The 12,233-nt window shown below is 37.3% G+C and overlaps 1 protein-coding gene across 1 annotated transcript in view; it reads right to left on the bottom strand.

Moving 5' to 3' along the window:
- The window catches only part of LOC111605391 (myosin heavy chain, non-muscle), a 30,394-nt gene extending 18,660 nt beyond the window's left edge, over positions 1–11,734 (bottom strand). Inside the window, exons 1-3 of the mRNA XM_023323887.2 lie at positions 11,550–11,734; positions 10,324–10,576; positions 3,815–4,030 (exon numbers count right to left, since the gene is read on the bottom strand). Coding sequence (XP_023179655.2) covers positions 3,815–4,030; positions 10,324–10,455 — 348 coding nt within the window. The 5' untranslated portion in view covers positions 10,456–10,576; positions 11,550–11,734. The remainder of the gene's footprint in view (positions 1–3,814; positions 4,031–10,323; positions 10,577–11,549) is intronic.
- Positions 11,735–12,233: the final 499 nt, after the last annotated feature.

The following is a 12,233-nucleotide window of genomic DNA, read 5'->3' as shown; positions in this document are numbered from 1 at the left end:
CAACGAAATATAAATTTGCGCATAATAATAAGTCAATATTATTAAGTGCCATGCTCAATGAAATTTATGCAAATCCCAAAACAACAACAACAATAACAATAACAAATGCAATTTAATTAAAGAACAGATTTAACGACCTTTAAGCTATCCTGTAAAAGTGTTAAATGCCAACCTGAACTTTTATGATCGATTCAGCTCGCACGTGTTTGAGCATCAGATTTAATCATTAATCATTGGCGTCTTTAAACCTATAAAACTACCAATTAGAATTCCCTCATTTAAATCACCGTTTCATATTGATTTCCAAATTCCAACTAAAATTCCTGTTTGAACTAATAATAATACCTGCTCAAACTTGACTGTTGAATCCAATCAGACGAATAGTCCAATTCATATTCAATACAATAAAAGCGTATTCCAATAAGTATACTTTTTCATATTCTATCTTTATAGTTCCTATTCCATTTTATTCTTTTCCAAGCCAACTCCAATTACTTCTCTTTTTCAAATTCCATCCCTAGTTCCAATTCCACTTGTCGCTCTCTTTGCAATTGAAATTCTAGTTCTGATTTAAATTCCATTTCCGAGTTCAACTCTAAATTCTGTACTCATAAATTTCTAAATTGAAATCGAAACAAAATTCAGCCAAATATCTCCACAGCCCAGAATACCCTTTTACTCAAAGTGGGCATAGGGCATATATGCACACAAATCTTAGAAAAATCGGTAATTGATATGAGCGCCATCGCTGCTCCGCTGAATGAACGTGTCACGCTTTTCAATTAGGCCGCGCTTTTTGAGCTTTAAGCGCGAGCTTTTTATTTTTTGTTCATTGGAATTTGCGTGAGGCTGTGAAAATGTGATAAATCACAGGCAATTGACGTCCAGCAAAAATATTATTTATACCTTAGCTGCAATATGCAACGTGTTGCAAGCAATTACATTGGCAAACGCGAAAAGCAAAATGTTAAATGCAAAATGTCGGCGCTTTTCATGTTAATTACGTGTTAAGTCCCCTCCCTCTCCCCCACCACGGCCCACACAAGCAACGGCACATGCAGCAAAGCTCGCGAGCTGCCAATAATTGTCAAGCGAAATGTTTACTATATATATATTCATATATAGTTATATATAGTATATGTAATATAATTTATATGCCGCAACGTGGCCACAATTCGCATGCATCATAAATAAATAAATATGAATATATATAGGTATATAGATATAGCAAAAGATCTGTCGGAATTTCTTGCATATGTAAATCTAGCCAAATGCAAATTAAGTGTCATCAGGGCCACATAAAGAACAGATGTGAAGGAGAGAGAGAGAGAGAGCGAGAGAGGCGGGGAGAGCGGGAGTCACTTGCTGAATAGCTGAATGGTTTAAATGCTTGCGACGGTCTGTTTTCTATGAAATTTCAATTAGTGCATAACTCAAAGATAGTTAAAGGCAAATACAGTTGTCGCTGAGGCCTGGGGGGTCAATGCGACACGTCAAGTGTATTTATATTTAGCTAGCAACGCATCTGCTGACAGCTATACAAACATGAAATGTTCAATTTTTGTTTGTCGCAATTTGTTTATTCATTAATTCAGCTGGGTAAATTGCATGAAATTTGCCAAATGAAGAGATCAAATCGAAGTACGTCGCGGCCAATTGGATTTGCAAGCAGGCGCGTCCAATTGGACAGCCAGCGAGAGGGTTGAACGGTGCACTGGGCTGTAGGCGGTGGGCGGCGGGTTGTGGGTTGTGCGTTGCGTTACCCGACAACATTTTGACGCCCATTCGCTTGGACATTCATGTCAAACAAATTGCCAGTCGCCATATTTGTTGCTAGGTGTTGACATTACATTTGCATACACGTGTGTGTGTGTCTGTATGTGTGTACGCAGTTTTGTGACATGTATTAATTATCAACATGTAGCCAGCCAGGCAGCAGCTGCTACACAAATTAATTTAATTGCAATTTTAAAATCAAATTAAATGTCAACAAATTAAAATAATTATGCCGTTAATAAAATGAAGAAAAAAGCTCACTCTAAGTAGTGCGCGCGTCAGCAACATTTTCTGCTAAGCAACACGCAATTTAAATGGAACAGGTCAAAGAGAAACAGAGAGCAAGAGAGAGAGTCCGGGAACAGTGTAAAAAATGCGTGGTGCGCTTGTATGAGTGCAAAGCTGACAGCGCAGCAGCAACAATCTAAACGCGTGCGTCGGCGTCGTGTGCGCTGAAGCGTGGCAGCACGGCAGTGCCAGCAGTAGCACCAGCAGCAACGGCAACAACAACAACAGAAATGTGTATAAACAAATTCAAAGCACTGCGCGCCCACATCAAACCCCAACGTCGGCCGCATTTGAAAAGGCCGAAAACGGTTTGCGCATTTAATTAGACTCCACTATAACAACAACAAAAACAACGAAAATGTAATATTAAGCAGCAGGCACATAAAATGTTTATGTAAAAACAGCGCCGCATAATTTGTTAGCAAGACCGAAGAGCAGAGAGCGCAAGACAGAGAGCGCGCTAGCGCACCCACCACCAGCTTTTATAAGCATAGCTTAAAAGCTCAACAGCTGCTGGCAACATGTTGCCAGCTTGCTTAGATTGAAACTCAATTTGCAGTTGTTTATTTTATTGGGTTAATGAGACAGCCTGCTGCTGGAGCAGTTGCTTAATAAATTCCCAATTTGCTGCTCATTTCGTTTTCGTTTATTTATGTGTCAGCTTCAATTTCTATTAATTGAAATTGTAATTGCAGCTGCAGCAGCAACAGCAGCACCAGCAGCTACCCATTGATTTATATTTAAGCCGAATTTATGGGCTGCAGGCGTGGAATTCGTTATCTGCGTTAAACAACAATTTATTTATGCACAAATGTACAGATATACATATGTAGGTACGTATAAACTTAAATATATATTTTTTTTCTTTAAATTGTTTAACGCTTTTGGCATAACAATTAGCGGCGGATGTGTTAGCTTTTTAAAAGGCATCACAAACATGTCAACTGCTGCTCCTTCTTCTTCTTTTCCTTCTTGTTCATCATTGTTTTTAGACATTGACAAATGCAGTGGAAACATCGCAAACGGCAATTGATGATTCGATGTTTGTGTTTGCTCTTATATATGTACACATGTATGCGTATACTCGCATAAGTAAATCTCTCTCCCTCTCTCTGGGTATGTGTGACAAATATTTGCCGCGCTTTTAAGCAAATATGCACAGAATGGAGACTCCATGGCTTGCGCAAAGGGTCTCGGCTTTCAACATTTCCACAAAACTTTAAATCACCCGAAACAGCTAACGAGGGCAGTTCAAAGTTTACTAGAATTAGCAGCTGTGTTGCATATGAAACGTAATACAGCATAGGAATATACATAACAAGGTAAAAGAGCCCTCTCTCTATCGTTCGGTTTTTTAATTGAGATGTGCAAAAGCATGTGCTGCCACTGTTAACTCATTTAGAATTTTAGCATAATACAAAATTGTAAAGATATTCTCTCACTACTCTCTCTTTCCCATTCTATTTTCTGTTTGTTTCTGCCATGACAAACACAATGTTTTCTACTCATTCAATTTGCACAGCTACCCATTGATTACTCATTTACTATTCGAACAACCCACGCATTGAATGAAATTGAAAAAAAAAACTATTGCTCAATGTTTATCTAAAGTTCGCGTCATCATCGTCACATTGCCAGCAGCTGGCAGCTTTCTAGCAATCCCCTCTCTAATGGCATCTATTTTCTTTGTGCCTGTGTCCATATCTACATACATATATAGGGTATTTGGATGGGGCAATTTGATACTTACATAGATCAAGCCAGAGTAATATCTGTCTTTGATGTTGTGCAACACGGATGCCTCATTGAGGCACGTTAACTCGGCCATATCCTCGACTTTGTCGAACTTTGGCGGATTCATCTTCTGTATGTCATCGCGTAGGATCATGACACGCTTGCCGGTCTCGGCCAATTCCACCTCCACTTCGTCGCCATGTTCGCGCTTAATACTGGCGGCAACGAAGCCCTGCAAAAAGAAAGAAAACAAACAGAAAAAGAAATCAGAAATCGAATTCAAATTCATTGCGAGTTAGTCACTCTCTGTACGAGTGTGAGTATTAAAGACTTTATGTGTGTGAGTCACACGTGAGAGTCAATTAACAACCAAATACCGTTATTTATTACATATACAATATCGAAAATATATTCCAGGAAACAACAAATGCAAATTCAGCAACATTTTTAATAAAAACAAAACAGCAAAGCAGAAGAAGAAGAAGCTGAAATTACAGTTAAAGCTCCTAGCTGGCTGCCTATATAAAAACAATGCACACGCCTTGTAACACGGCTGCTGCTTCTTCTTCGTCTTTCATTTGCTTCTTATGCTTGTTTTGTATTCTTTTAGCTCTAATTGAGTGAGCTTGCATGTGTGTATGTCTGTAAGTGTGACTGTGAGTGCATCTCTTGTCAGAGCGCTGCATGAGTCAAGCGCCAAGCGCATCAACAACAGCAGCAACAACAACAACATTGGCAGCCACAACAGAAACAAAAAGGAAATGCAGACGATAAAACTGACGCCCGTTCAAGTGCCGTTGCAGACGCAACAGCAGCACCAGCAGAGACAAAACAGCCAACGGGAAGGCAGCGACAGCAGCTGCCGCCGCCGCAGCACAAGACAAACAGAAGCTGCGCCAACGACAGCAACAGCGACGCCTTTGTCTGCCCTTTTTCTGTTGTCTGTCTGTTGTCTAACTGTTGTCTGCCTATTGGCAAGTTCAAGGCTCGCTCTCTCTCTCTCCCTCTCAGACACACACTTTTTAGCTATTCACGTATACACAGTGTATTCATTACATGAATATGTTAGACAGATAGAGCTAAGTAGATTGTCTAATTTATAGTTTTTCTAATTACGCATTTTAATTAGCACTAATTGAGCGTGTTGACAACTTATTAAATTTACGATGGCTGTGGGCTGAGCGATATTAATCTATAAATGCGTAACATAGATCATGATAGATCATGATGAAACGATAAGCTCTCAAGAAACTAATCTTACAAATTTATAAAAATTACATTTATTGAAGTTTCCACACATTTTTTAATACATATTAGTATTAGTGTAATATTTATTATAATTAAATGCAATCTATAAATAGAAACTTTATTATCTTCAAGCGGAAACGGATGTTGTTCATATATGTTATATTTTATAGCATTTTATCATATCTCTTTCCATATTTATGAGGCTTATCCAGAAGCTACACATAACTAACCCAACTGGAACCAAGTTATATATCATGATATTCAAGAATCTTTAAGTGTTAATTAATGTTGCAGAAATTAAGAGTTTTCCTGTGGAATGCCCTAAGCACACAATTAATAAAACGGCATGCAATTTTCCCAAATTAGAATTCAATGATGAATCACGAAAAAGAAAAACAGAAGCAGAAAATGAAAATGAAACGAAATGAAAGACAAACAATTTCCACTTTGCGGCCATACGGAATAACATAATTTATGATTCCTAATTCCAGTTCAGAGACTCATTAAAAGGGTGGAAAAAACAGAAGTGCAATGAAATGCATTAACGACCAACAAGTCAAGCAACTGCAACGGCAACTGCAACTGCTACAACAACAGCAAACAGAGGCAGGTCTCTGATCGTTAAGTTAAATACGTGCAGCACGCCCCAACGATCAGAAAAGTTCCACAATTCCACATTTCCATTCTTGTCTTGTTTAGAGATAAACATGGGCAGTGCGTGTCGGTGTGTGTGCGTGCGTGTGTGTGTATCTATTATCTTTGCGATTTTCCGGCGCAAGAGATAAACAGAAATCGAAAGGAAACAAAACATTGCTACTAGAAAAATAAGTTCGTAATGTGTTTATATATAACATATATTAAAAAGTCATGATTCAAAAGGTAAGCAAAGGTGACTCAGTGTTGTACAATGCCATAAAAGATAGAGTTATTTAATGTGCTGTGAAGAACCTTGTTAACTCATGCAGTGGGCACTCGTTAAACAGAACACTAAGATGCTCCAGAGATATATTCAAATATTTATTTTTTAAAATAAAAAAACGTTCTTAGTTTGTTAACTAATTTAAGTTCTATAATAAAATATAATTTTTTCTTGATGAGTTTATTAATTTTATTTAAATATTTCAAATATTATTGAATTTTTATATTTATTTTATATAATTATTTAATATTTTTTTGTTTATTTTTATCTATTAGAGATTTTTTGAACTGGAGTCTTCACTGTAGAGCACACTTAACAAGTACGCTTTATATATATAGAAATATTTATGTTTTTTTTTTTTTATTATTGCCCATAGATACTTAAAAACAAAAGAAATGATTTGCTGGAGTATGCGCAGGCCACCAATGAGATCATCAATCAGCAGTATCCCCTCTCGCTCTCCCACTCACACACTTTCCCACTCTATCTCGCTCTTTGCCACAAAGTTTCTAGATCGTTATCTACATATACGACACATTCCAAGCAATCAACGAATCAAAACGAAGCGCAAAGAAGAAAACAACAAAAACAAAAACAAAGAAAACAAATCAAAGCCAAAGATACAAACAAATTGTAAATGAATAAAAAATGTATGTGCGGGAGTTTTGTAATGGTTTGAAATATTGGAACTACACACGATTTGGCAGCAAGAATAATAAATAAAAATGTATGAAAATATGTGGAAAAAACCTTGAACTTGAGATATTCTGAGATATATAAGCCAACAATAACGTCATTGATGCCTGATTCCATATATGTTTAAATATATTGAATGATATGAACTGTATTGTTTACTTTACTTTAAGAATTTATCGTTTTTGTGTACGCTATAAGAAATATGTATTATATAATAACACCAATATATGTTATCTTTGACATAACGCAGATTAAATACCGTTATAAACTTGATACCATATCGATTAAATCGAATAACGAGGTTATTGTATAGGGTAAATAAACCTCGTTTCATCAAGATTTCAAATATACTAAAGATACTGAAAGTCTTTAACAGAAGCAGATATAGATGTTATATTATGCATTAGATCCAATTTTGTAATACTCCTGCTTAAGCCAAGTCGAAACTTTCTCATGCAGCATATTCAATATAGGGTAAGCACCTCTCGCTCGCACCCGCAATGATTTTGCTTATGCGTTGCGGCTCACTGATCGCTTACGAAGATCGTGGGCTCGAGTTCTCTGTAGAAGCAAAGTTCACGCTGACCGGCCATAATAATTTGTTATTTGCCTCTCTTTCTGTATTTTCGTATTTTGTATTTTGAATTTTTTTGTATGTCTTTTCTTTGCGTTTAATCGATCAACGCATATGCATGGCGTATATATACACATAAAAATAATATACACACATGTGTCTGTGTATGTGTATGTAATTGAAAGAGATATGAGAGCCGCAGGTTCGTTGACCGTAAACCGGACGAGAGCCGAATCTTGAAAGCTTCGGCTACGTTTTGTCATTAGCGGTAAAGAAGAGACATTTGTAACATAAAAATAAATAAATAAATAAATGAAAATAAAGAAATAACGAGAAAACCCCGCCAGCGTTTCTTGTGGTTTTTCAATTTTTTGTAAACAGCTCTTAAACACTTATCAACTAATGTGTGTGGGTGTGTAGGTATAAGTATGTGTGCGCATGTGTGTGAGTATTGTTAAGCCTCTCTCTTTGTCCCTCTCTCACTGTCGCTCCTGCTATCTGTTTAGCTTCATAGCTCTTGCTTTGCGGTTTGAGTTGTTAACAACAAGTTGTGGTGGGAGCAGCTAAAGCTCGATTCAAAGACCATCAATAACCAAGTTTGTTTATTTTTTAACCATAACTTAAATATAACTGAAATAGTTTGCTTAGTCTTTTAACTAGTAATAAATGTATATCTTGCGAATATTGTATTTGAAATATCGAATATTAAACATACTTGCAAATTGCAGTTGTCATATACCTAAATGAAGATGACATATATATATATATAAAAGTATGTATAAAAGTTGTTAGAGGTGATGCAAATGTGTTGAGCTAGCGACCTGTATCCCTCATTAACTTCCCCAACAACTTGTGCACACGCACAATGAAGCCCATTGTTCAATTATTTACATATAAACACAAATACACACACATATATATGAGAATAAATATTTTGAAGATATTTAGTATTATCTTTTTCGTCTTACATTGCGCAAAGTTTAAACAGTTGTTGGGCAGGCAAAAAAAATGAGTGCACAAAATGTGTTGACACAATTCCGAATACCCTTTTGCCATGGAACACAAAAAAACAAAGAAAAACTGTAACTGTAGTCAGCGAAGCAGCTGTATTTGTATATGTGTGCGCGTGTGTGTCTGTATTGGACATTCCAGCAGCGCAACAGTTTGTGCCATATGCAAATTTCTTACATTATCTGTCCAACTGTCTCTCCGTCTGACTCTGTCTCTGTCGCTCTGCCTGACAACTCATGAGACAATCGTCTGTCGCAGAGTCGTGCCGTTTTCTTCCTCCCTCTCCTCTGCTGCTCTTTTCTCCTTCTCGTATTTTCTCTTATTTTTGTTGCTGTCTGCTTTGTGTCTTGCTTTATCTGTGTGTGCGCTTGAAATTCCTTTGGGCCAAAGCAAATGACTTTGTAAGTAAATGCGTAATTACAAAAAAATGCGACAAGTTGTTGCTGCTATTATAATTATTGTTCATTTAATACCCTATTATACCCTATTAATATACAAAATAAACTAGAATGCAAAAAATAAAATGTTCATTTATCAAAATTAAAATGAAATTTAGAAAACAAATATCGAATCAAATTGTAGCAGTTGCTAAACAACTTAACTTTTGGAGAGTATTTTCTAGTCTTCATCTTCGATTGTCTCAGTTTTATTAAGTGGGTAGCACCTTAGCTAGCAATTCCGTAAGTTATTTCAGTGCCCATTGTTAGGAACGACAGTTTTATCTCTAGGCACAAAGTCTGGGCCATTGTATACATCTATAACAACATATGCGAATATATAATATAATATTATATATTCTGTTATATATTCTGAAGGTTGAATGACATCTGAATTTGGTTTAGTTATCTGTGAATGGGCCAGCGCTCGGCTACAAACAATATTTTGCAAAGACTAACAAATGGAACAGCGTTGCGTGTCATCGTTATCGCTATCGTTATCGCACACACCTCTACAGTTATAAATGATTGCATTCAATGCATATTAAAAGTCGTTATCACGAATGTCTGCTTCCTCTTCCCCCATGTCCGCTTGCTCAGTCGCTCTGCCTATCGTACGTATGACTCACTCAACGCTTGCAAATTGGAAATATTGACAAATTGGAAATTGAGTAACTAACTGTTAAATTAATACAGTCAACAGGCGCCATTTGCAAATTAGCTTCCTTCATTTCTGCAGCGTAGAGTTGTAGTGATTCAAGCTAAGAAAAAAACTACAAGCAAAACTTTTGTGTGCTGATGTTTATTCAATTTTATGGACATTAAAAAGGTAAGATTCAAAGAAGTGATTCATGCGGCGATGAGTGTGCAACCAAAAAGGCGATAGCTGTACGAAAAGAGCGAGACGGCATTATTCAGTTAGTCAGTCAGTGGAGTTGGGAATTTAACATGATTTTCAGTTCCAGTTTCAGTTCCAATTCCTATCGTCAGCTGTGGCCATGCACATTGAAGTTGTAGATAGGCCTGTCCCTCGACCCTTAATCGGCTTAAAAATGCTTTCAATAAAATATGAAGAAAACAAAAAAAAAAGCCTACGGATATGCCGCATCCGAAATACCCTTACATTAACAACCAAAACAGCTACACTCATTGTAAGAGGCTAATAGCCTCGGCATATAGGAGTGCTGTTTCGTCTCCATCTTTAATAACTTTACTTTGACATTGCCAACTTCTTTGACAAAGTTCACAATAGCCTGTGCAAGTGTATTAAGATAACATTTACAAAGAACAGCAACAACAACAACAGAAAACTGGTCAAACTCGCGCCCAGCAACAAAGCAGAACAGAGCGCGCGGCCAACGCCTGCGCAACGCAACGAGGCGCTCTACAGGTTTTTCAGGTCGTTTGGCGACGGCAGCAACGACTTCTGCGCGACCGGGTGAAAGCCAGAGCCGGGAGAGTGCAAGGAGCATGACAGCGCCCAAGAAACAGTAAGAAAAAAACAGAATGCGAGTACGTAAACAAATGAGAAAATCGTGGAAAGTGCTCCTTGTCCAAGAGAAGCAGTGTTGGTAAACACAATAATAGTAAATAGTTTTTAATAATCCTTAAACTTAAACAAATCCTGTTACATTGCTTACCTGGTTCTCGTGGGGCACCCAAACAAGACGTTTCTGTGTCCATTCGGCTTGTGTGGCCGGATCGTTGAATTGATTTCGCTCCACCGAGAGATATTTCAGCTCGGGGTCGTTGCGATCAACTTCTTCTGACATGTTTTTTCTTTTTTTTTATACTTTCTGCGTTTTTATATTCGTTATTATCGTTTTGTCGTGGCTATTATTAAAGTTTCTGTGGCTTGGGTTTGTATGCAGTTGTAGATTTTTAAATATTTTTCTGTTGGTTTAGCGGAAAAGATTAAATGCACATTAATATTAAAAATAACTTTTTAGCACATGTCACACACAAACACACCCACACGCATTGTAAACAAACATACACATACATACTCATTCACACATAGCGAGTTTCAAACGTCAAGATACACTTTTTGCGGCACATTTTTATCTGCAAGAAACGTTCGCCGTTTTTCTTCTTTCTTTATCTAAGAAATGCGGCAACAAAAGGCAGACGGCGAGAACGGCAACAGCAGCAGCAGCGGTAGAACATAGTTTCAAAAGGGAACCGACAAGAAACAAATATGGCCATACATTTTCTTAAGCCAGCGGTTGCTCTCACTCTCGCTCTCTCTCTATATATATCTCTCTATCTGTGCACTCAATGTTACTCTCAATCGTCGCAGCAGACATATTCAAACATCGTAGATGAGCAGCGGACAGCGTTCAGCGGAAAATAGCATTACGTAGCTGTTTGGCAATTAAAGTAACCAGTTTGCATTTTTTAAGCCGCAACATTTGCCTTGATTTTCGGTTATGGTTACTCTAATTGCGGAGCAGGTACGTCAGCAAAATGCGACTGCTGCTGCTGCTGCTGATGCCGCGGCCATCGTTCCTTCTTTTTGTGTTGCTTGTTCTGCACACACACAGACACACATACTCATGCACACTCTCATACAGGCACACACGAAGCGCAGTTTTCATTTCGTTTTTAATTTTCATTCTCTTATAAATTTGTTAATATTTTTCATATATTTGTGATTCCATTTCACTGTGTCAGCACTGCATTTTAACAAATTCAACGCAATTCGCACTCAATGCACATATTTCATTTCATTTGTTTTAACAAGCGGCTGCGACACCGACAACGACAACGGCAGCGGTTGCGGCGTCTGCTGGCCGGCGACTTTTTGGGCGTTGAAATTATTTTACATGCATTATTTTATAGATTTGCTTGGCTAGTCAGGCTTTACGTGCACTTGGATGTTGCTCGGTTGCAATTTGATTTCTTAATAAGCGGCAATTATGCGGTTTTTATTTGTTTTAAGCGACAGCTGCACTTCTTAAATTTTAACACCAACACACACTCTTATACAAATGGCGAACGCACCCAAAACGCGTCTTTCTCGTTCGCTGCTACCAGCACGAATGCCCGATGTTTAGTAACAGAGACACGGCAGAGCCAAAGCTAACATTTCGCTGGACTGTTATTAACAGTGTATGTAAATTTTATCCTACAAAAACACACATTGCTGGTTAAAAAGTTTAATGCTATGTGATTTTAAATAATATTGTGGAAAATATTTTTAAATTGGGGAAAAACACAATGTTTAATAGAAAACAATTCTAGACGGCAGCATCATAGCATCATAGGCAGCAAACGGCAACTGCATTTGAATTTAACAGCTGTTAGTTGTGCTAAACAATCGCTTACAGAGCAAGTACACAGTTCAATTTAATATTTTCTATACAATTCTTCTAATTCTATTTCAATTCTTAAGACACCCACGTTTTTCTTAAGCCGCACCAACTTTAATTGTTTCTGATTAAAATTTGAGCTATGCAAAATGTAAAAATATTCGATAATATTAAATATTTTTACTGGTTATCGATTATCGACAGTGACCGAATTGCACAACTTACATAGACAAATGTAG

Source organism: Drosophila hydei, unplaced genomic scaffold (genome assembly GCF_003285905.1).
Source record: "Drosophila hydei strain 15085-1641.00,03,60 unplaced genomic scaffold, DhydRS2 tig00008134-arrow-pilon, whole genome shotgun sequence".
Taxonomy (NCBI): domain Eukaryota; kingdom Metazoa; phylum Arthropoda; class Insecta; order Diptera; family Drosophilidae; genus Drosophila; species Drosophila hydei.
Note: the sequence above shows the minus strand (reverse complement) of the source record. Positions and strands in the feature narration are given on the sequence as shown.